The following is a 21,325-nucleotide window of genomic DNA, read 5'->3' on the forward strand; positions in this document are numbered from 1 at the left end:
AGATAGGTAGGTAAGTATGTTGTTACGTAGATAGGTAGGTAGATTGGTAGGTAGGTAGATGGGTAGGTAGAAAGGTAGGTAGGTATGTAGTCATGTAGATAGGTAGGTAGGTTAGTAGATATGTTTGTAGGTATGTAATTACATAGACAGGCAGGTACTTGTTTAAGTACAGTAGCTAGGTTGGTACGTATGTAGTTACGTAGGTAGGCAGGTATGTATGTAGTTACGTAGGTACTGTAGGTAGGTAGGTATGTAGTTACATTGGTAGAAATGTAAGTACATAGGTAGGTGTTAAGGGACATTAGGAACATACGTAGTTACATAGGTAGGTAGGTAGGTAGGTATATAGTTATGTAGGTAGGTAGGTAGGTACAGTAGTTATGTAGGTAGGTAGGTACGTTGGTAGGTGTTTAGGTACGATAAGTATTTACATAGGTATGTACGTAGTATGTGTTTAGGGACATTAGGTACATACATAGTTACATAGGTAGAAATGTATGTATGTAGTTATAGGTAGGTAGGTATGAACAGTAGTTACATAGGTAGGTAGGTAGTTACGTAGGTAGATGTTTAGGTACACTAGGTACGTAAGTATTTATATAGTCATGTAGGTAGGTAGGTTGGTTGGATTAGCTGAGCAATAAGTGATGGATGGATGGATGAATGGATGGATGGATGGATGGATGGATGAAGGGATGGATGGATGGATGAAGGGATGGATGCATGTATAGACGAACGGATGGACGGACGGACGGATGGATGGATGGATGGATGGATTTATTTCATACTTGGACAGATAACATAAAGCTAGACTCACGATTACTTTCAAAAAACGACTCTATCAATCTCTATCTAATATGAATTATCTGTACCATATTATGCCCTTTTTCTTCATTCTAATGTCTTGTTGTCTGATTGAAAACTGGATTTGTTCATTAGTTGGCTCATTAACTGTTTACTGATTCGTGAAAGGGCTTAATCAATAATGAGATCTAAGTGTGCCTGGGATTAAGGGAGCTGTTGAATTCTCATTTTTATCAGCGGTCTTTGTGAGATGTTGATATTTGTTCCTGTGTTGTGTGTTTTTAATGTACCTCAGCTCCTCCTCATCTGGTGGAAAAGCCTCAGGATGTGCAAAGAGCAATAGACGAGTCTCTGCTGTGGGAGTGTAAGGCAAGCGCCAAACCCAAACCCTCCTACAGGTGGCTGAAGAATGGAGAGCCGCTCGAGTCTTTTGAGGTGGGTGGCATGCTTTGCTTTACATATAATGCACCTGAAATTCAGTTTTTGGATAATAATCGAATTCTAATCAAAGTCCAATGCAAATGAACATCTCACACTGACAAGTCTGTTTTCCACAGGTCTGTTTTGTTTAAAAAAATAACGCATGACAATTAACATATCCTCTAATTTAATGATCTTATTCTTATTTAATATTTGTACTTTAATTTGGTACAGTTCATGTATTCTCATTACAATAGCTCCCGTGAATTTTACAGTTCTAAACAGTTTTGATAGTTTGCAGTCTATGATGATAAAAGAATGCAGTTATTTTGTTGTTGCTGTTGTTGACAGGCTTTAAATATACTAGGTATTTGTTCCATTGAAACATCCTACTAGTTCCCCTTCGGGGGGAACTTCAGCACTATAAGTGGATTTGATTGTAAAATCCACGCATTGGGAGGATTCGGATCAGAAGCCGCTTGTCTGGAGAGTATTGAACGGGCCAATGAATGAAATTAATTGGCAGCGTAAGCTTGCGCAGGTGTGCGACATCTGCAATTATCTCAGCATATAAGCACACCTGAAGCCAGCAGACGCCATCCTTTTCGCTTCAGATCCTTTCTGAGTGAGTCGATGAGGGTTCCTCTTGCTGATCAGCACTTCAGAGCGAACGAGTGTGTCTCCCGGTCCAGAGTGGGTCTTCGCGGTGGCAGACGGTCGAGCTGGGTTACTCCCTTGCCTGCGGTTCTTTGGGTCCGGTCCTCCAGAGCGGTGCGTATAGTTGCAAACTTTCCTAAAAGAGCAACACAGTCGTGCAGCACGTCCTTTTCAGGATGGAGCTCCGACTGTGCGTTTCTGGATGCGGGGGTTTCCTGGCTCCGGATGATGGACACGATCACTGCATTGCATGTTTGGGGGTCCAGCATGTTAATGCGGTGCTCGCGGGCGGTTCATGTCGTCATTGCGATGCCATGACCGTTGCACAGCTAAGATCGCGGCTAACTTTCGCAAGAGAGCGAGCCACCCCAGTTGCCTCCTGTTCTAAAAAAGCAGCGGGCGCTCGGGCAGATCTGAGGGTTTCAGCGGGAGATAATCCGCCGCCCACGGGCTCGCGGACCTCTCGCTCCTCACGGCGCTCCATCCAAGCTTCGGGTAGTGAGAGTGATCCGTCTAACCAGATGGTAGCTCTCACACTCGCTGACACCGGAGATCAGATGTCCTCCGCGGCATCGGAGGGTGGGCTTTCACTGTCCGACGAAGATCCGGACCCGCTCGCCCCCTCCGGGCAGGTGAGCGCTGTCAAATCGGATCCTGAAGCGGACATGTTAGCCGTGCTTTCCCGGGCTGCTTCGGCTGTGGGGTTGGAGATGGTTTATCCCCCAGCTCCGCGGCCGGACCGACTAGATGGGTGCTACGTAGAGGACCAGAAGGCGAAGCCTTCGAAGCCTCTCGTCCCCTTCTTCCCGGAAGTGCACAGTAGGCTCACGCAGTCTTGGAGGGCACCTTTCTCTGCCCGTGCTGCGTGTGCCTCCGCCCTCACCGCCCTTGACGGCGGAGCTGCCAGGGGGTATGAGGCGATCCCGTCAGTGGAGCGCGCTATCGCGGTCAATCTTTGTCCGCGCGGCGCCTCTACGTGGCGGGGTTTGCCCCGCCTCCCGTCCAAAGCCTGTAGGTTGTCTGCCTCCCTCGGAGCCAGAGCTTATAAGGCTGCGGGCCAGGCTGCTTCTGCTTTGCACGCGATGGCCACCTACCAGCGCTACCAAGCGCAGGCGCTGGCCGAGCTGCACGAGGGCGGGTCCAACCCAAGCTTATTACATGAGCTGCGCACCGCGACCGACTATGCTCTTCGGACTACTAAGTCCGCCGCGTGTGCGCTGGGGAGGACGATGTCCACACTTGTGGTTCAGGAACGCCACCTCTGGCTAAACCTGGCCGATATGCGCGATGTTGACAAAGTTCGCTTTCTTGACTCGCCCATATCCCAGGCTGGCCTGTTCGGCGACACCGTCGGTGAATTCACCCAGGAATTCAAGGCGGTGAAAGAGCAGTCGGATGCGATGGGCAATGTCATCTATCGGCGTGGCCGTAAGCCCGCTCCGCCCGCCGAGCCATCCACCTCCGCTGTTCCTCGCCGAGGGCGCCCGCCAACGAGTGCTGCCCCGCCCCCGCCTGCGCCTCCGGCCAAGCGGGCGCGGCGTACACCTCGAAAGCAGGCAGCCCCTCCTGCCCAGGGCGCCGTTAAGTCCGGTAAACGGACCGCGAAGTGTCCCTGAGACAGGCCATCCGGAGAAGAGGAAACTTGCTCTTTCCCCGCTGGAGGGCGGGGCCCCGATAACAACTGTACTTTTCAGTGCCACCAAAACATCAGTAAAAGAGCACTTTTTCCCTTCCCCGGATGTGACTGCACGAGTTCTGCCAGTCCGGGACGCGCTGCCTTCCGGCTCGCAGACTCTACGTGCTTCGCCAGTGGCTCACGAGCGCTGGGGGGACGGTCTCCCTTACCTCAGCTCTCCAGCCCCCTCTCCGGAGTCAGGGTGCGGAGCCAGAGCGAATCGCTCTCCTCCAGCTCTTCTGCGGGACCCTCGTGCTTCCCGGATCAGCACACCCACTCCGCGCTGCCCCACCGCTGGTACGTCAGCGATTGTAGCGATGACTCCATTAGCGAGGGCTCTGCCTGCCTGGTTAGCGCGGGCCAGCCCCTCGCGGTGGCTCATACGCACAATCAGACTCGGTTACGCGATTCAGTTCGCGAAACGGCCCCCCAAGTTTACGGGCGTGTATTTCTCCAGGGTCAACCCCCTGTCCGCCCCTGTCTTGCGAGAGGAGATTGCTGCCCTCCTGGCGAAGGGTGCAATCGAGCCGGTTCCTCCAGCCGAGATGGAGAGTGGGTTTTACAGCCCATACTTCATCGTACCCAAAAAGAGCGGTGGGTCACGGCCAATCCTAGATCTGCGCGTTTTGAACCGCGGTCTGCACAGGCTGCCGTTCAGAATGCTCACGCAGAGGCGCATTCTCCAATGCGTTCGTCCTCAGGATTGGTTTGCAGCCATAGACCTGAAGGATGCGTATTTCCATGTCTCCATTCTTCCACGCCACCGCCAATTTCTGCGGTTTGCGTTCGAGGGTCGAGCGTGGCAGTACAAGAGCCTCCCCTTCGGGCTCTCTCTGTCTCCGCGGGTCTTCACCAAACTCGCGGAGGGTGCCCTAGCGCCCCTTCGGCTCGCGGGCATTCGCATACTCAATTATCTCGACGACTGGCTGATTTTAGCCCACTCGCGGGAGCAATTGATTATGCACAGGGACAAGGTGCTTCGGCATCTCCGCCTACTGGGGCTTCAGGTCAACCGAGAAAAGAGCAAACTCGCCCCCGTGCAGAGGATTTCTTTTCTCGGGATGGAGCTGGACTCGATCACCATGGTAGCGCACCTCTCCGAGGAACGCGCTCGCCTGTTGCTGAACTGTCTGAGGGAGCTCGACAGCAAACTAGTGGTCCCACTGAAGATCTTTCAGAGGCTCCTGGGGCATATGGCATCCGTAGCCGCCGTCACGCCGCTCGGGTTGCTCCATATGAGACCACTTCAGCACTGGCTTCACGATCGGGTCCCCAGACGCGCATGGCACGCGGGCACACACCGGGTCTCGGTTACTGCGCTGTGTCGCCGCGCCCTCAGCCCTTGGAATGACCCCTCGTTCCTACAGGCCGGTGTGCTTCTAGGACAGGCGTCCAGCCATGTTGTTGTTTCAACAGACGCTTCCAACACGGGTTGGGGGGCCGTGTGTCGCGGGCATGCGGCTGCGGGCCTCTGGAAGGGTGCCCAGCTGCATTGGCATATCAATCGCCTAGAGCTGTTGGCAGTGTTCCTCGCTCTCCACCGATTTTTTACCGGTGCTGGAGCGGCAACACGTGCTGGTCAGGACGGACAGTATGGCGGCGGCGGCGTATATCAACCGCATGGGGGGTATGCGCTCTCGCCGCATGTCTCAGCTCGCCCGCCGTCTGCTCCTCTGGAGTCACCCGCGGCTGAAATCGCTGCACGCCATTCACGTCCCAGGCACGCTCAATCGTGCAGCCGATGCGCTCTCACGACAGCTGTTACGCCCTGGAGAATGGAGACTCCACCCCGAGTCTGTTCAGCTGATATGGGCGCGATTCGGGGAGGCCCAGATCGATCTGTTTGCTTCCCCCGAGAACGCTCACTGCCAGTTGTTTTTTTCCCTGACCGAGGGCTCTCTCGGCACGGATGCACTGGCCCACAGCTGGCCTCGGGGCATGCGCAAGTATGCGTTTCCCCCAGTGAGCCTGCTCGCGGAGTTTCTGTGCAAGGTCAGGGAGGACGAGGAACAGGTTCTGCTAGTTGCACCCCTTTGGCCCAACCGGACCTGGATATCAGAGCTCTCACTCCTCGCGACGGCCCTCCCCTGGCGGATCCCTTTGAGAGAGGACCTACTCTCTCAGGGACAGGGCACCATCTGGCACCCTCGCCCCGATCTTTGGAACCTCCACGTGTGGTCCCTAGACGCGAGGAAGACTTAGGTAACCTACCGACTGCGGTGGTTAATACCATCACTCAGGCTAGAGCCCCCTCCACGAGGCGCGCCTACGCCCTGAAGTGGAGTCTATTCACTGAATGGTGCGTCTCTCGCAGAGAAGACCCCCGAAATTGCCAGATTAGTGTTGTGCTCTCTTTCCTTCAAGAGAAGTTGGACAGCAGGCTGTCGCCCTCCACTCTCAAGGTTTACGTGGCCGCCATCTCCGCTTATCATAGCGCGGTAGCTGGCGGCACCGTGGGAAAGCATAACCTGGTCATCAAGTTCCTTAGGGGTGCTAGGCGAATTAATCCATCTCGCCCCCTCTCATGCCCTCTTGGGATCTCGCCCTCGTTCTCACGAGTCTGCGATCCGATCCCTTTGAGCCACTCGAATCAGTATCTCTAAGATTCTGTCCCTGAAGACAGCTCTGCTGGTTGCGTTGGCCTCCATCAAGAGGGTCGGGGACCTGGAGGCATTTTCGGTCAGTGACTCGTGCCTGGAATTCGGGCCGGATTACTCTCACGTCATCCTGAGACCCCGCCCTGGTTATGTGCCCAAGGTTCCTACCACCCCCTTTAGAGATCAGGTAGTGAACCTGCAAGCGCTGCCCCCGGAGGAGGCAGACCCAGCCCTTTCTTTACTTTGTCCAGTTCGCGCTCTGCGCATTTATGTGGACCGTACTCAAAATTTTAGATCATCTGAGCAGCTCTTTGTCTGTTATGGCGGTCGGCAGCAGGGAAGTGCCGTATCGAAACAAAGATTATCCCACTGGATTGTGGATGCCATTTCACTCGCTTATTCGAGTCGAGGTCAGCCGTGTCCCCCGGGAGTTCGTGCACACTCCACTCGGAGCGTTGCATCCTCTTGGGCGCGTGCACGCGGCGCCTCTCTAACAGACATCTGTAGAGCTGCGGGCTGGGCGACACCCAACACATTTGCAAGGTTTTACAATCTGCGAGTGGAGCCGGTTTCCTCAAGGGTATTAGGTAACCCTTTGGTGATTGAGGAGACAACTCGGTAGGGTGTTGAAACACGCTTGCTGCGCCATTCTCCCTAACACGGAGGTACGTGCGCCTTTTTTATCTGTCAGTAAAGTTCCCCGTCAGGTGAGCCCTGCAGATTCCTCCGTGGCCCCCAGCACTGACTCAGCGGAGGAGTCACTTGCTGGCCCACTACGTTGTAGGTCTGCCCGCTGGTCAGCCCGCGTTTTGGGTATAGGTGCCTGCTATGCGTGATCCCCACTAGGCGATCCCATATGCTTATTCCGCCACGGTTAAGTCCCCCCCCTGGGCGGACCCGTGTCTTCCCTCTCTGCTAACCACTCTTTTGCTATGTGTACTCCCCCTTTTTAGGGCTAGTCCATATGTAAATTCTGCCATCTATCCCCCCCTTGGGTAACGGATGGCCTCCGCAGCGTCCTCCCTATCGGGATTGCACGCTTCCCAATGTACTGTAGTATTTCCTAGAATTATCTAGATGCTCACGACTTCCCAAAAAATATATCTAAATCCGTAAAACTTCTGTTGAAGTAGGATAAATTAGGGCCAGGGACACGTTGGAGGACCGCGCCCCCCATGATGTGGGTGCGTCACGCTTGCTTGACTATCTCCTCATCGGGGGTGTTGGTAAGGTGCAGTCATTATGGCGCTTTCAATGGGCTCCCAATGTGTGGATTTTACAATCAAATCCACTTATAGTGCTGAAGTTCCCCCCGAAGGGGAACGTTTGAGGTTACTAAAGTAACCCTTCGTTTCTCGAGGAGGGGAACGGAAGCACTATACTCCGTCGCCATAATGACTGTCCCTTAGCTGTTTGAAAGTCTCTTCAGCTTAAAAGGATGGCGTCTGCTGGCTTCAGGTGTGCTTATATGCTGAGATAATTGCAGATGTCGCACACCTGCGCAAGCTTACGCTGCCAATTAATTTCATTCATTGGCCCGTTCAATACTCTCCAGACAAGCGGCTTCTGATCCGAATCCTCCCAATGCGTGGATTTTACAATCAAATCCACTTAAAGTGCTTCCGTTCCCCTCCTCGGGGAACGAAGGGTTACTTTAGTAACCTCGAACGTTTCGTAGCCTAAGATGTCTTTGCCATTACTTTTTTAAAGTCTTTTTCTTTATGCTATTAAACACAAAGGAAGATATACTAAGGAATGTTTGGGAAAAAAAAAACAACCTTTAGCTTCCATAGCATTGTTTGTACCTATACCATGGATGTCAGTGAGTACTGGTTACACTGCAAAAAAATGCTTTTCTTACTTAGATTTTTTGTCTTCTTTCTAGTCCAAATATCTAAAAGTTCTTAAATCAAGAAGCATTTTCTAGATAAGCAAAACATATTGTCTTGTTTTAAGAAATAGTATGCCAAAATGAAGTGAGTTTTTCCTTAAATCAAGCAAAATAATCTGTCAATGGGGTAAGCAAAATAATTTTATCACAAATAAAAAAAAAAACAAGATTTCTCTGCTAACCCCACTGGCAGATTATTTTGCTTGATTGGCTTGAAATTATGAAATGGCTTATATTTATATATGTGATTTTTGATAATTGCAAATGACCACCTCTAAAACAGGACATTGATGAATAGCATTAGCTCTGCCTACTGGAATACTTCAGTCAAAAGGCTACATAATGTAGGTCAAAATAGCAATTTTGAGATTAATTTCACGATTCAATTTAATTTCAACATTTTACTGAATAAAGCAGGTTTTGTTTTACTGAATGAAGCAGGCTTTGATATTCCCAGCCATGATTTTAGTTATTACAAATATATTAAACCATTTTAAATAGTACAGTCATTTGACTTTATTATTTTATATTTTATTGTACATGGTAAAAAGTAATTAACCAACTTTACTTTTAAAAAAGTGAAGTGTTTCATTTAAGGCTGCGGGTTTACTCACTTTATGTTAAGTAACTAATCACATTTTACAGTGTTGTCTTTATGTTGTTGTTGTTTGTTGTTGTTGTTGTTGTTGTTGTTTTGTAAGACACTGAAGCAAATTAATATAAAAGGGGGAACAATGATTTTCCATCCCCTTGTTCCATATTACTGTTGTTTATGTTTAGGATTACATGCATAGGTCTGAGGATCTGCTTTGTTTCCTTTTAGTTTGTGTAAGGTTTGCAGTGGTTCAGTGCTGTATTGTACTGTCATGTACAAGGGCTTGTTTCATCACTCTGAGAGATGGCAAACACAATTTCAGCGTGTGAGCCTGCACTCTTAATGAGCCCAGGTCTTACCATTTTGTAAATGTCACCATTGTCTACCTCAGCATTTGATCAATCTCCAGAGCAAAGGCCATCCATGTAGTCAGAGGAAGAGAAGAGGAGTGTCGTTTGTTATTTGATGATTACAATGAACAGACAAAGGCCTTGCATTTCCTTACCATCACAGATCAGCATTTTTAGACAGCAACTGTAAGAAGTAGTGCTCATAGTTACACTAGTTTTCAGAATTTTAGTTTTTAAAATACAGTAAGCTGTTTTTAAACATGATGCAATGCAATTCATTTCGTATTTAAATAATATAAACGTGGCATATTTGACTCTGTTCATTGTTCCTTGCTGATGTCAATCTTTTTTGTTTATTAGCAATACACATTTGACAAATTAGATTCTTTATTAGTTGCTAATGTTAATCATAAATGATTTAGTTTATAAATTAACTCAGAATTATTTGTTTATTAGTTAGACGTGGAAAATGCTTCAGAATACTGGTGATTTTCATTTTCCTTGCTTTATATTGTATGCCTTCCTGTTCTAAATTTAATGTTCCTTGAATAATATTGAAACACTCTTGTGAAACTGTTTCTGTCGATGTATATTTGAGTATGGAACAATGTAGACAGGTAGTTTGTTTGATTTGGATTATCGTATTCGCTAACAATCTTTTGCTCAGCTTCTGTTAAACATTCTAAAATCTCGCTTGAATAGCAAAAAGAGACAGATCTTTCTCTGTCTGTGCTCCAAAACTCTACTTTCAAAGAACTACAGTTAGTACAAAATCTATCTGATATGAATTATATGTACCATATTAAGCCCTTTTTCTTCGTTTTAATGTCCTGTTGACTGATTAAAAACTGGATTTGTTCATTATTGGCTGATAAACTGTTGTTTGGTTTACTGATTCGTGAAAGGGTTTAATCAATATGAAGGTCTAAGTGTGTCTATGATTGAGGGAACTGTTGAATTCTCATTTTTATCAGCAGTCTTTGTGAGATGTTGAAATTTGTTTCTGTGTTGTGTGTTTTGTTGATGGACCTCAGCTCTTCCTTATCTGGTGGAAAAGCTCAGGATGTGCAGAGAGCCATAGATGAGTCTCTGTTGTGAACAGACAGAGGCTAGTCTATGCTCCAAAACTTTGGAACAGACCCTATCTTAAGGAATCAGAGTGTATCCTACACTAAGAACGTTTAAAGCACTAATCAAAACCTACCTTTTCCCGGTGGCTTATTCATAATTTTTTATTAAATCTAAGTTTTATTTATCTCACACATATCATACACCGTATACTATACAGTGTAATGCTTACACAACCACTCGTGACCTTTAAAATAATAACAATAGCAAAGATACTAATATATATCTGAATTATGGACAAATAGAAGTTATGCAATAGAAAAAAAAACAATCCATACAATATTTAAAAACCTTAGATTTGGAGTAGGTAACTATAGAAAAAAAACAATATATATTAATATAAAATAGCTATCTGTACAAACAGAAACATAAAAGTGTTTATACTCTTTAAATAAATCCTGGTTGCCTTACTTTTTTTAAGCTGAATCAAATTAACCTTATGAGTCCATTAAACTTATATTATGTTAAACTGACTTAAAACAGCTTGCATAAAGTATAAATTTAAGTTAGAATATGAATAACTGAGTTTAATAAGTCAAAATGACCTAAATACATATGCTGTCAGGAATAAATGATCATATATTTGTTTACAGTGTAACAAAGTGCCTGGTGCATAAGATAGGAAAGGAGTCAGTGTTGCAAGTTTGGGCGATTTCCTTCCCCTTTACTTCCCAATTGGTCAAATTTTATATGCAACTTATTTAACAAAGCATACCTGTGTGCTCCTTCTATATTAATTAAGTAGTGACCAGTGCATAGTGTAAATTGTGTGAATCCACGTGCAAGAGGAGGTGAAGGAATGTATTAAACAGTGCATGTATTATGACTCCCCGGACAAATCTGACTCCACTTCGTGTCACGCATTGCCTAAAGTTAAACTGACAGTGGCTTATCATGACACTTTTATCAATCTTTTTTTCTGCAATTGACAGCAAGAAAAAAACATAGAAGTGTTGTCTGATTAACAAGCAGCACCTAAATATGTCCAAAACAATGTAAAGCGCCAAATTGGATGAATGTAACAATGGGTGCCACTCTACCAGTGAGGTGTACCTAATAAAGTGGCCGGTGAATGTATATTTTGTATTGGAGTGTAAATTGTTTAAATGAGTCAGACACATTTTGGCGGAGTTTCACATCTCATAGATCCTTCAGATTGGCCAGATAATGAACTCGTTCAAAATGTTTCGAATTAATTTTAACAATCTTTGATTTAATATGAACACTGACACTAAAGTCTGTTCAAATCATATCTATACAAATATTGATTATAAAATGTAAGCCCACATTATAATATCAGTGTTGGTGGCACATTTTAGACAATTATTAAAATCACTACTACTACTATTACTACTACTACTGCTACTCAGGCCCCGACTGGCTAATCGAGAAGACCGGAAAGTTTGCCGGTGGGCAGGTCTGTTTTTTGGCCGTAAGGGGCCAGTGTCCCTAGCTGCTTGCACTCTCAGCAGTCGCACTTTTTTCATTTATGTATTTATTTGACCATAGCCTCACTCTTTTTTTTTCATTATTTTGCCGCAGCTCTGCTCTTTTCATTTATTAATTTTCTTGCAGCCCTGTAAGCAAAATGCAGCCTGCAGGTTTATGATGACGTAACGATCATTCGACTGCAAACAGCGGCACCTTAGTCAATATAAGAAATCGAATAATTAATATTAAATATTACACCTGCTCAATGAAAATCAGATGATTCACTACATTAAGAACTCTGACATAATGTGATCAGAAATCTTAAAGAGGGAGAAATAGAATATGCCATTGTGGTCCAGTGGTCAGCGCGTTGCGTTACGACACCGCAGACTCGAGTTTAATTTATGTATTTAATTTTTTTTAAGACAATACTGTTTAGTGACTTATATAGGTGTAAATATTTGATTTTTATTTTTTGTGTGACCACCGTTACAAAGGAATGGATATCTATAAAGAATTTTGCACAGAATATATAATCAGATAATGCAGAAAAGGACATTGTGATGTTTTAAAGAATAGTGTTGGAAATTTAGCTACCCTTTAATGTTCTCATATTTACGAAAACAGCAGCTGTTTCCTTGAAAAGACATGATAGTGTCATTAGAAACTGAATTGGAAATTTCCTTATTTTAATAGTCAGTCTTGAACTGAGGTGGGCCGGTCCAAGGCTTGAAACTCCAAGGCTGAAAAAAAGTCCCACTCTGACCCTGCTACTTCAACTATTACTACTTTTACTACTACTACTTTTACTACTACTACTGCTACTACTTTTACTATTACTACTACTACTACTACATAATGGTGTTTTCAGATCTAATCAGTAGGCATCAGACCTTTTTTTTCTCTGTTAAGGGAACCAAAATTTGAACAAATTTGATCCTGCCGCCTTTCCTTTTGCTTTACAGTAAATTTATGTTAAGAATTACAATGTTGTGTATACAGTATGTTTATATTTTAATTTAATTTTGTTAAATCTCTCATTTTGAGAATTAGCATGTCTGCTAAAACACTTAAACAAATGCATTCGGTTGTCCAGTGTAATTGTGATGTTCATTTCAAATAAATAAATAAACTACAATATTCAATATTTTTCTGATTTAAATTCTATATTTATTAATTTGTAGCTCTCCCACATGACTTATTTTCTCAAGGATGCCACAGCAAATCATCCTCTGCTTGTGCAAATGTTTACCTCAGCAACAATATTGCACATGCCAAGCCAATAGCCATAATGTTGAGGCAATCTTTGTGATGTCTATTCAGGTGGGCAACTTAATCAGTCTGGTGCAGCACAGCCCACTCAAACAGTGCTCTCCCGTCGAGGGGAAACTGCTGATTTCAGTGGAACGTCACCCCTAATTAATTACCCCCATAAAGCTGATTTATGCCACCATTTGTCTCTGCTTCTGGAGGCTGTGCTGATCCTCTCTAGTTTACCCCAGTCAACACAACACACACATCTAAAATGGTCTGTTTATGATACCGCTCAGGGTTGCCTTTCCCAAAACCATTAGCTCTGTTTCCCCCAAAAATTATTTTATGGGCAAAATTAAAACACCACATAAAATGTTTGCAAATAAAATATGTTTCTATTCCATGTGCTTCAGAGTGTAACGTGAAGTGACGCTGTAGTGTGAATCCAAATGCAGGTTTATTAAGAATAGTCAGGCAAGCAACAGTCAACACAGGAGCAAAAATATGCATACGGGCAATTCCAGAGTCATAGTCATATACCAAGCGGATGGTCAAAGTGTTTTTTCATGTGCATTTACAGAATTAATGCGTAGTTGTCATTTCCATCCACTGTGTTTTACGGGTATGGGTCAGTTGTAGGGATGGGACAGTTCATGAAAGAAAATTAACCAATCGGCTGACTTGTCATCATTCTTTAAATGTGTGATCAAATCACCAATGCTGAGCTGTTTTAGTATACATGCTCTGGCGCCGCAACATATTGGCTAAATGCATGTTTTGTTTTTTGTTTTTTTTTAATTTCATGATGACCTCATGTGGCAAATATATGACTGTAGTATGTTATTGACTGAAATACATCAGCAGGTTAGCAGTGGGACATTTCGGAGCTTAAATTCCTATTTCTGAATTCATCTGGAACATAGTTTAAACAATGTGGTTTATGTATCACAGTTCAGAAAACTAGCTAGTTAGTTTCATTAGCAATGTGTCATACTATCATCAGCAGTGAGTTTCATCATTGTTTGTCAAATTCACCCCAGAGAAGATCACTTGGGCTGATAGTTATACCATTTTCCTAGATGCATTGGAACAATGAAATTCAAGTGGCATAAAGCTAATGGCATCAGAATCTGAAGTGCAGCTATCAGAGCCTTTTCCGCCTCAGTTCATTCAACATGAATGCACCATTCATAGTTTTCACACTCAAGTGAACACAATGGCTGCATAACACGGGCTTTATGAGTAAGTGTTTGGCTTGAGAAAAATAAATAAATAAAAATTATAGTGTACCCATCAGCAGCAATACATAGCTACTGTGGGATTTAATTCATCCTTCAATATGCACGCTTCACATCTGTCTGCTTTTTAATAATAGACATTTCACATCAATTCAGCAGACTTGGGTTGTGCCCCATTATTATTACTATTAATATTATTTTTATTTAATTTTATTTTTTAATGTTTTTATTTTCATTTATATTATATACAGTGGTGTAATTAATAGTTTGACAATAGTTTGTTCCTTTTTCATGTTTATTATACCTTGTGCATGTTTCATGATTCATACCATACAATGTTTCAGATCAAACAAATAAATGTAAATATTAGTCAAATATAACACAAATAAAGTTTTTAAATGAGCCCTGCGAGAAAAAAGTATTTGTTCCTTAAACCTAATTGGTTGGGCCACCCTTAGCAGCAACAACTTCAATCAAGCATCTTTGATAACTAGCAATTGAAGGGTTTTTGAGCATGAACCGCATTTTTAAAGTCATGCCACAGCTACTCAATTGGATTCACATCAGGTCTTTGCCTAGGCCAAAGTCTTCATTTTGTTTTTTCTTTAGCCATTCAGAAATGGACTTATTGGTGTGCTTTGTCCTGCTGCAGAACCCAAGTTTGCTTCAACTTGAGGTCACAGATGACCAGAAATTCTCCTTCAGTATAATTTGATACGCAGCAGAATTCTTGGTTAAATACTTTACAGCAAGTCTTCAGGTCCTGAAGCAGCAAACAAACCTAGTCCACGACATTACTTTTTACTGTTAATTTGATGTTCTTTTTCTAAAATGTAGTGACACACAACGTCCAAAAAAGTTTATTTGTCTTGTCAGTTCATAGAGTATTTTCTCAAAAGTCTTGAGGATCATAAAGATGCAAAATTAAAACAAACATTATTTATTTGTTTGTTTGTTTGTTTGTTTGTTTGTTTGTTTGTTTGCTTGCTCAGCAGTGGTTTCAACCTTGAAACCATTGTTTGTCCCTTCTTATTGGCAGTCTTCTTCTTATGGTGGAGTCATGAACACTCACCTTAAAGAGCCCATATTATGGGTTTTTGAAAATGCCCTTCCATGTAGTTTGTAACACAGCTCTAAGTGAAGTGAAGTATCCAGCTAAGGCTTAAATCTGTACAGTAGGTGAGAGTTCAAAGTGACTATTACCGCCGCGTCATATACCGCCGCCGTTTGAAATAGGAGCCGCTTTGTTTTTAGTGTATGACCGCAGTTTGTGAATGAGCCGCCAGGGGTCGCAAAGGGACGGGATGCGAACCGACAGGAATAGCCCACACAGCAGCCTTAAATATGCTATTGTGCTTGTAAATGAGATTAAACAATAAGTCAAAGCCTTATAATTCCTTTATTAATCATTTAAAATTTGTTAACACGATTTATTGTTATTCTAAACTTTTTAAGTGCAAAGAGGATTCTTTTTGAAAAATAGAATTGAAGAAGTTAAAGACAACTAATATGAAAGCAAAAACATTCAGTACAAATATTCTAAGTATGCCTAAATTAAAAAATTAAAGCAGTCTTTTAGCCTAAATGTAAAGAGATTTTCAGTGTTTGCTATTTTGGTAGGACTAACACAAGACCTTTTCATTTATGTTTTAATTTACCTTTTTATTTACATTTTCGTTGTTGATTATATTTTACTATTTAATTTTATGTCACAATTATTGTACATAATAATAAACGAATAATGAAAAATAATAAAAATAGGCCTTATGTATTTAAGGACATGTGGTGAAACACTAAGAAACGGTCAGGCGCATGGTCTAAAGAGCTTAAGTTGAATACTGCTTCATAAAATAATTTTGCCCCAGGACATATCTCGCAGGTTTATTTTTTAATAATTTTAATAGTTATTTTTTTTGTTTCAAAACAACAATGTTCTCTTTAAAGTTCTCTTTAAATTATAACTGTTGTTTTGTTTTTTTTACTTAATGGCCCAGTATGTTTTGTATTTTAATTTCAATTTCAGTCACCTTGCATATGCATTTGAAATATATTGCGCGCATAACCGCGGAAAGAAAGAAAAAACTGTCAAAGGTTAGAGCTAATTCATCAAAATTAGCTATATTAAAATACAGCATGTAAGTTAATACAGGCAGAGTGTGAACAAACTCAAGGCTTAGATATGCGCTTGCCTTTTAATGCATTTAAAAACATTTGCGGCCTTTTTATAGGCTACATGCGATTATGGTGTATAATGTTTTATTATTATTATTAATTATTTTTTATTTTGTATGGTAAAGAACAATGCACTGTATGTTATTAATATAAACTTAGGTTAAAATTTACTATTGATAAACGGGACCTACCTCAATCAGATCACTTAAAGTATAATAAAATAATATTAACGTCAATGTTCTTCTTTAAAGTAAAATTGTTGTTTTGTTTTTTTTACTTAATGGATCAGTATGTTTTGTATTTTAATTTTAATTTCAGTCACCTTACATATGCATATGAAATATAGGCTAATGCGCGCATAACCGCGAAAAAAGAAGAAAAAGCTGTCAAAGGTTTGGCCAGTGTGTTTTTTGTCTAATAAATGATATATATATATATATATATTTTTTTACTTTAAAACAGATTGCTATTTTTCTAATGACATATGATTTAATAAATTTGTATTTTAAAAATTTCTCTTGTTTGATTTTTTTTAACTGCACTTTTAAGGAAATATTTTAGTAGCCTACATCAAAAAGTGTGGTTATAATGACATCTGACTGGCTAATCCAGCAAAAAAGTCACTAAAATGTAGTATTTAAATCTCATAGTTAAATGAAAACTGAGGCGTATAACTGCAAAAAGGTCCACTTGAGAAAAAAAGAACCATCCCTTTCACCAGGCTGGCAACGGGCCTCATGTGTGCGCATGAGTCGATATGTTGCCTTTTTATAGTCTACATGCTATGATGTATAATAATGCTGTTATTGTTGTTTTGTCTGGTAACCTTAGGCTAAAACTTATAATTCATAAACGTGTTAGAAATAAAGCATGAAAAACACGTTAAAAACTATTTCTTTTGCGTATAATCGGGAAAAAAGTCATACAGTTGGTTAAGAGGATATATTTATTCTGAGGAAAAAAAGCAAATAGAAATACAAAAATAACTGAATGTTTTCTTTTAAGTTGTCTCTAATACTGAAGACGTCGGTGGGCGCTAACAGAGGTTCGTGTGGACCGTAGAAATTCCTTCACTCTGTCCTTTATGCGTTTGCTGTCAGCGCTGGTCAGGTATATATATATATATATATATATATATATATATATATATATATATATATATATATATATATATATATATATATATATATATATAGGCTATATATTAATAAACTTCACAGCCACAAATATAAATAACACAACTTGTACTAAAACTGGGCGAGGATTTGAAAGAATACGATGCTTGTTATATAATTTAAAATGTTTTTCCTCTTGTCCTATTTCTGCATACAAATTTTTTCACTCGCCACTCTGCCAGGAACTTCGCCGCTGGAGAGCACCGTCAACGATCTCAATCTTATGGCTCATTCTTCACGAATATAGAATTAAAATAATGGCGCGTTAGGTTTATTGTGCATCCCGCGGGTGCAACCAACAAGGGTTGTGCATTTTAGTTTAACTTTTTGAGCGTTATAAGCAGTTCGGTGTTAGTTTTTATATAAATATATCAAGCCGAAACTAAACAGCGCATTCTCTCCGCCTCCTCGTTCATAACCAGCTGGACACGCTACTGAAGCAAGGAGGAGAGATAGCCTACTCCATCATTCATAATCTTAGCTGATGTAGGCTATCCGAGTCGAAAGAAAGAGGAATGTTCTTTTAACAGTCCCGATACATTTAATCTTTTTATTTTATTTTTTTTTACTTTTTTTCCTGTCATTTCTCTTCATCAAATTATTTTTTAAGCTGCTTGATTATGTTAAAACAGAAAGCAGAGCCCGTCAATTGAGAGCGATGCATGTCATGTGTTGCATAATTGTCTTTTTTCCTGTGCGTGCGTGATCAATTTCTGATCCTTTTTTGCTCGGGCTCTCACACACAACCTTTATGTCTGCTGTGTCTTTAATATGGTGTGTAGATTATTATACGTTATTGAAACATCAAGGGGGACGCAGCAAAGTAACTTATAAATTAAAATTGTATTATTTTATGCAACAGCCTTACATTTAAAAACGGAAATATAAGGGCGATTATAAGCAAAAAGACCTAAAGGCTAGATGTTTTCTTTCCCTTTTTTATTTATTTGTTTATTTTGGCGCATGTGTGCGATAGGAAAGCTAGTGTAATTAGGCAAGCCATCTTTCCCAGACTCGGGGCAAATTCCGCCTTTCCTTTCACTCCGTTCCGAAGCCCCAGCTGGCCCTCCTGCCATCCACTGCGTAAAACATATGCTGGATAAGTTGACGGTTCATTCCGCTGTGGCGATCACAGACTAATAAAGGGACTAAACCGAAAAGAAAATGAACGAACGAATGAATGAATAAATTAATAATAATAAAATAAAAATAAGGTAATAATCTTTAAACACAAATGCCGCGTAAGCGGCCTTTTTACTTTTAGAGATGGTACATTTGAATTGCCTCTTCCCACTTCCCCCACCTCAAAATTGAAAGTTGCAAAGAGAACTATAGCTCATTTACACCTTGATGTCAGCCTCAATAGCAAAGAGCACAGCCCATTTACATCTCAACACAGAGCAAGTTTAGCGGAAGAATGTCAAATCAGAATCACGCAGATGAAGCACACCAGCTACTACTTTCATGAAACTATTAAATGTGTATTGTCATGTTGGGAAGCCGTCAATGAATAAAAACAGGGTCAATAGTAAAATCGGCTTTTCATCGTATCCCTATTACCTATATCAGTGCATTGAAGGCCTTTTATGGTGTCATCACGGTAGAATAGCCTAAGTTATATTGAAATAATTTAAAGAACAAAGTTATAAAAACTCACATTACATAACAATTAAAAATATGTTTAGGTTGTCTTTATTTAATTGCCCTCGTGATGATGGTGTGCTTTATCATTATGTGCGTTTTACTTATAACGTGATTCAAATGATGGATCTGCGACAGAGAAACTAGGGGTTTTGGGAAACATGCATCACTATATCCTTTTTTTCCCCAAACTGTGCATAGTTCAGCCGCAAGTTACTGTAGCCTACGTCTTTTTTTGGCAAAGCGTCCCATGTCCGCTAGTGCCGCGCGCCTCTTTCTCTGGGCAAAAAGGAGTTGATTTTTTAAATATTAAATATATAGAACAAATATTTTAGCACATCGAAAGTAATTAAATTACCTGTCTTTTGATTAAAACCTTTATGCAAAAAGATCAGAAAAAAGGCAATATGCGACATGACATCGCTCTCATGCCACGATTTGAGGATAAATTCGCTTTTAGGTGCTGCTTTGAATAAAATAAAACTATTAAAAAGCACATTAAAGACACTCATAAAATAAAACATTAATAAAGGAGTATCTTATGAAAAAACACCAATTGACGGGCTCTGCTTTCGGTTTTAAAAGAATCAAGCAGCTTTAAAAATATAATTTGCTGAAGAGAAATGACAGGGGAAAAAAGATTAAACATATCGGCACTGTAAAAACAACATTCCTCTTTGATATATTCTTTCGACTCCGACACATCAGCTAAGATTATGAACGACGGAGTGTCTCTCCTGCTTCAGTAGCGTGTCCCGCTGGTTATAAACGAGGAGGCGGAGAGAATGCGCTGTTTAGTTTCGGCTCGATATATTTAATTAAAAACTAACACCGAACTGCTTATAACGCTCAAAAAAGTTAAACTAAAATGCACAACTCTTGTTGGTTGCACCTGCGGGATGCACAATGAACCTAACGCGCCATTATTTTAATTCTATATTCGTGAAGAATGAGCCAACCGCATATGCTAAGTCAGTCCTGTTGGTCGGGACTCTCTGCTTTATAACTTATTAGTTTATTACAATAATCACACTTAGCTTTGCCATCGTTCTTCACCACATATAGCCACTCAACACATCTTGCGGTCCATCTTTAATGTTTAGATTATTGAAGGTGCTATTGATGTTTTGAGAAAAAAATGAATAGTACTGAAACTAAATTATTAAAAATAAACTTGCGGGACTTCGTTTATGTCCTGCGGCAACATTATTTTTATTACACTTTAAGTGATCTGCTTGAGGTAGGTCACGTTTATCAATGGTAAGTTTTAGCCTAAGTTTACATCAATAACATAATGTGCATTGTCCTTTACCATATAAAAAAAGTAAAAAAAAAACATTTATTTATATTTTAAATGCATTAAAAAGCAAGCGCATATCTTAGCCTTGAGTTTGTTCACACTCTGCCTGTATTAACATAAATGCTGTATTTTAATAGCTAATTTTGATTAGCTTTAACTGACAGCCTTTTCTTCTTTTTCCGCGGTTATGCGCATTATATTTCACACGCATATGCAAGGTGACTGAATATGAAATTAAAATACAAAACTTACTGAGCCATTAAGTAAAATAAACAAAACAAAACAGTTAACTTTAAAGCAGAACATTGACGTTTTGAAACAAAAAAAACGGAACTGAAACTAAATTATTAAAAATAAACCTGCCAGACTTAATTTATGTCCTATTTTCATTATTTATTTATTTTCATTATTCGTTTATTATTATGTACTGAAACATAAAATGAGATAGTAAAATATAATCAACAACGAAAATGTAAATAAAAACGTAAATTAAAAACATAAATGAAAATATCTTGTCTTAGTCCTATCAAAATAGCAAACTACATCTCTCTATATTTAGACTAAAAGACTGCTTTATTTATTTATTTATTTATTTATTTATTTAAGACTACTTATTTGTACTGAATGTTTATGCTTTCACTTTAGTTGTCTTTCATTTCTTCAATTCTATTTTCCAAAACGAATCCTCTTTGCACTTAAAAAGTTTACAATAAACCAGGTAAACAAATTTTAAATGTAAGTTGAGGTGATCGCAAGTTCACAACTGTGAGGTGATGTGCTCTACCGGCAGGATAATCTATATTATTTTGCTGTTTTTCATATGCGCACGTTTAAGATTTGAGATAATAACATTGCCATGATAGTCAAAGAAATCAAAACATTATTTTCACCCCAACGCAATTTAATCGGGCACTGAAGGCTAATAACTTAATTCTTATATTTGCTTTTTGACTTCTCACCATGTATCTTTTCTACAGCATAGTATAGTGTAAGAGCA

General features: G+C 40.9%; 1 protein-coding gene across 4 annotated transcripts in view; it reads left to right on the top strand.

The window, feature by feature from the left end:
• Window positions 1-21,325, top strand: part of cntn3a.1 (contactin 3a, tandem duplicate 1) — a 193,245-nt gene that overhangs the window by 101,913 nt on the left and 70,007 nt on the right. For all 4 annotated transcript variants that reach the window (XR_012399020.1, XR_012399021.1, XM_692822.10 and 1 more), the window contains exon 9: window positions 1,100-1,239. Coding sequence is in view for 2 of the 4 variants with exons in the window: in XM_692822.10 (XP_697914.4) it covers window positions 1,100-1,239 (140 nt within the window). In the remaining 2 variants the exon portion in view is untranslated. The remainder of the gene's footprint in view (window positions 1-1,099; window positions 1,240-21,325) is intronic.

This window comes from Danio rerio, chromosome 23 (genome assembly GCF_049306965.1).
Source record: "Danio rerio strain Tuebingen ecotype United States chromosome 23, GRCz12tu, whole genome shotgun sequence".
NCBI classification, from domain to species: domain Eukaryota; kingdom Metazoa; phylum Chordata; class Actinopteri; order Cypriniformes; family Danionidae; genus Danio; species Danio rerio.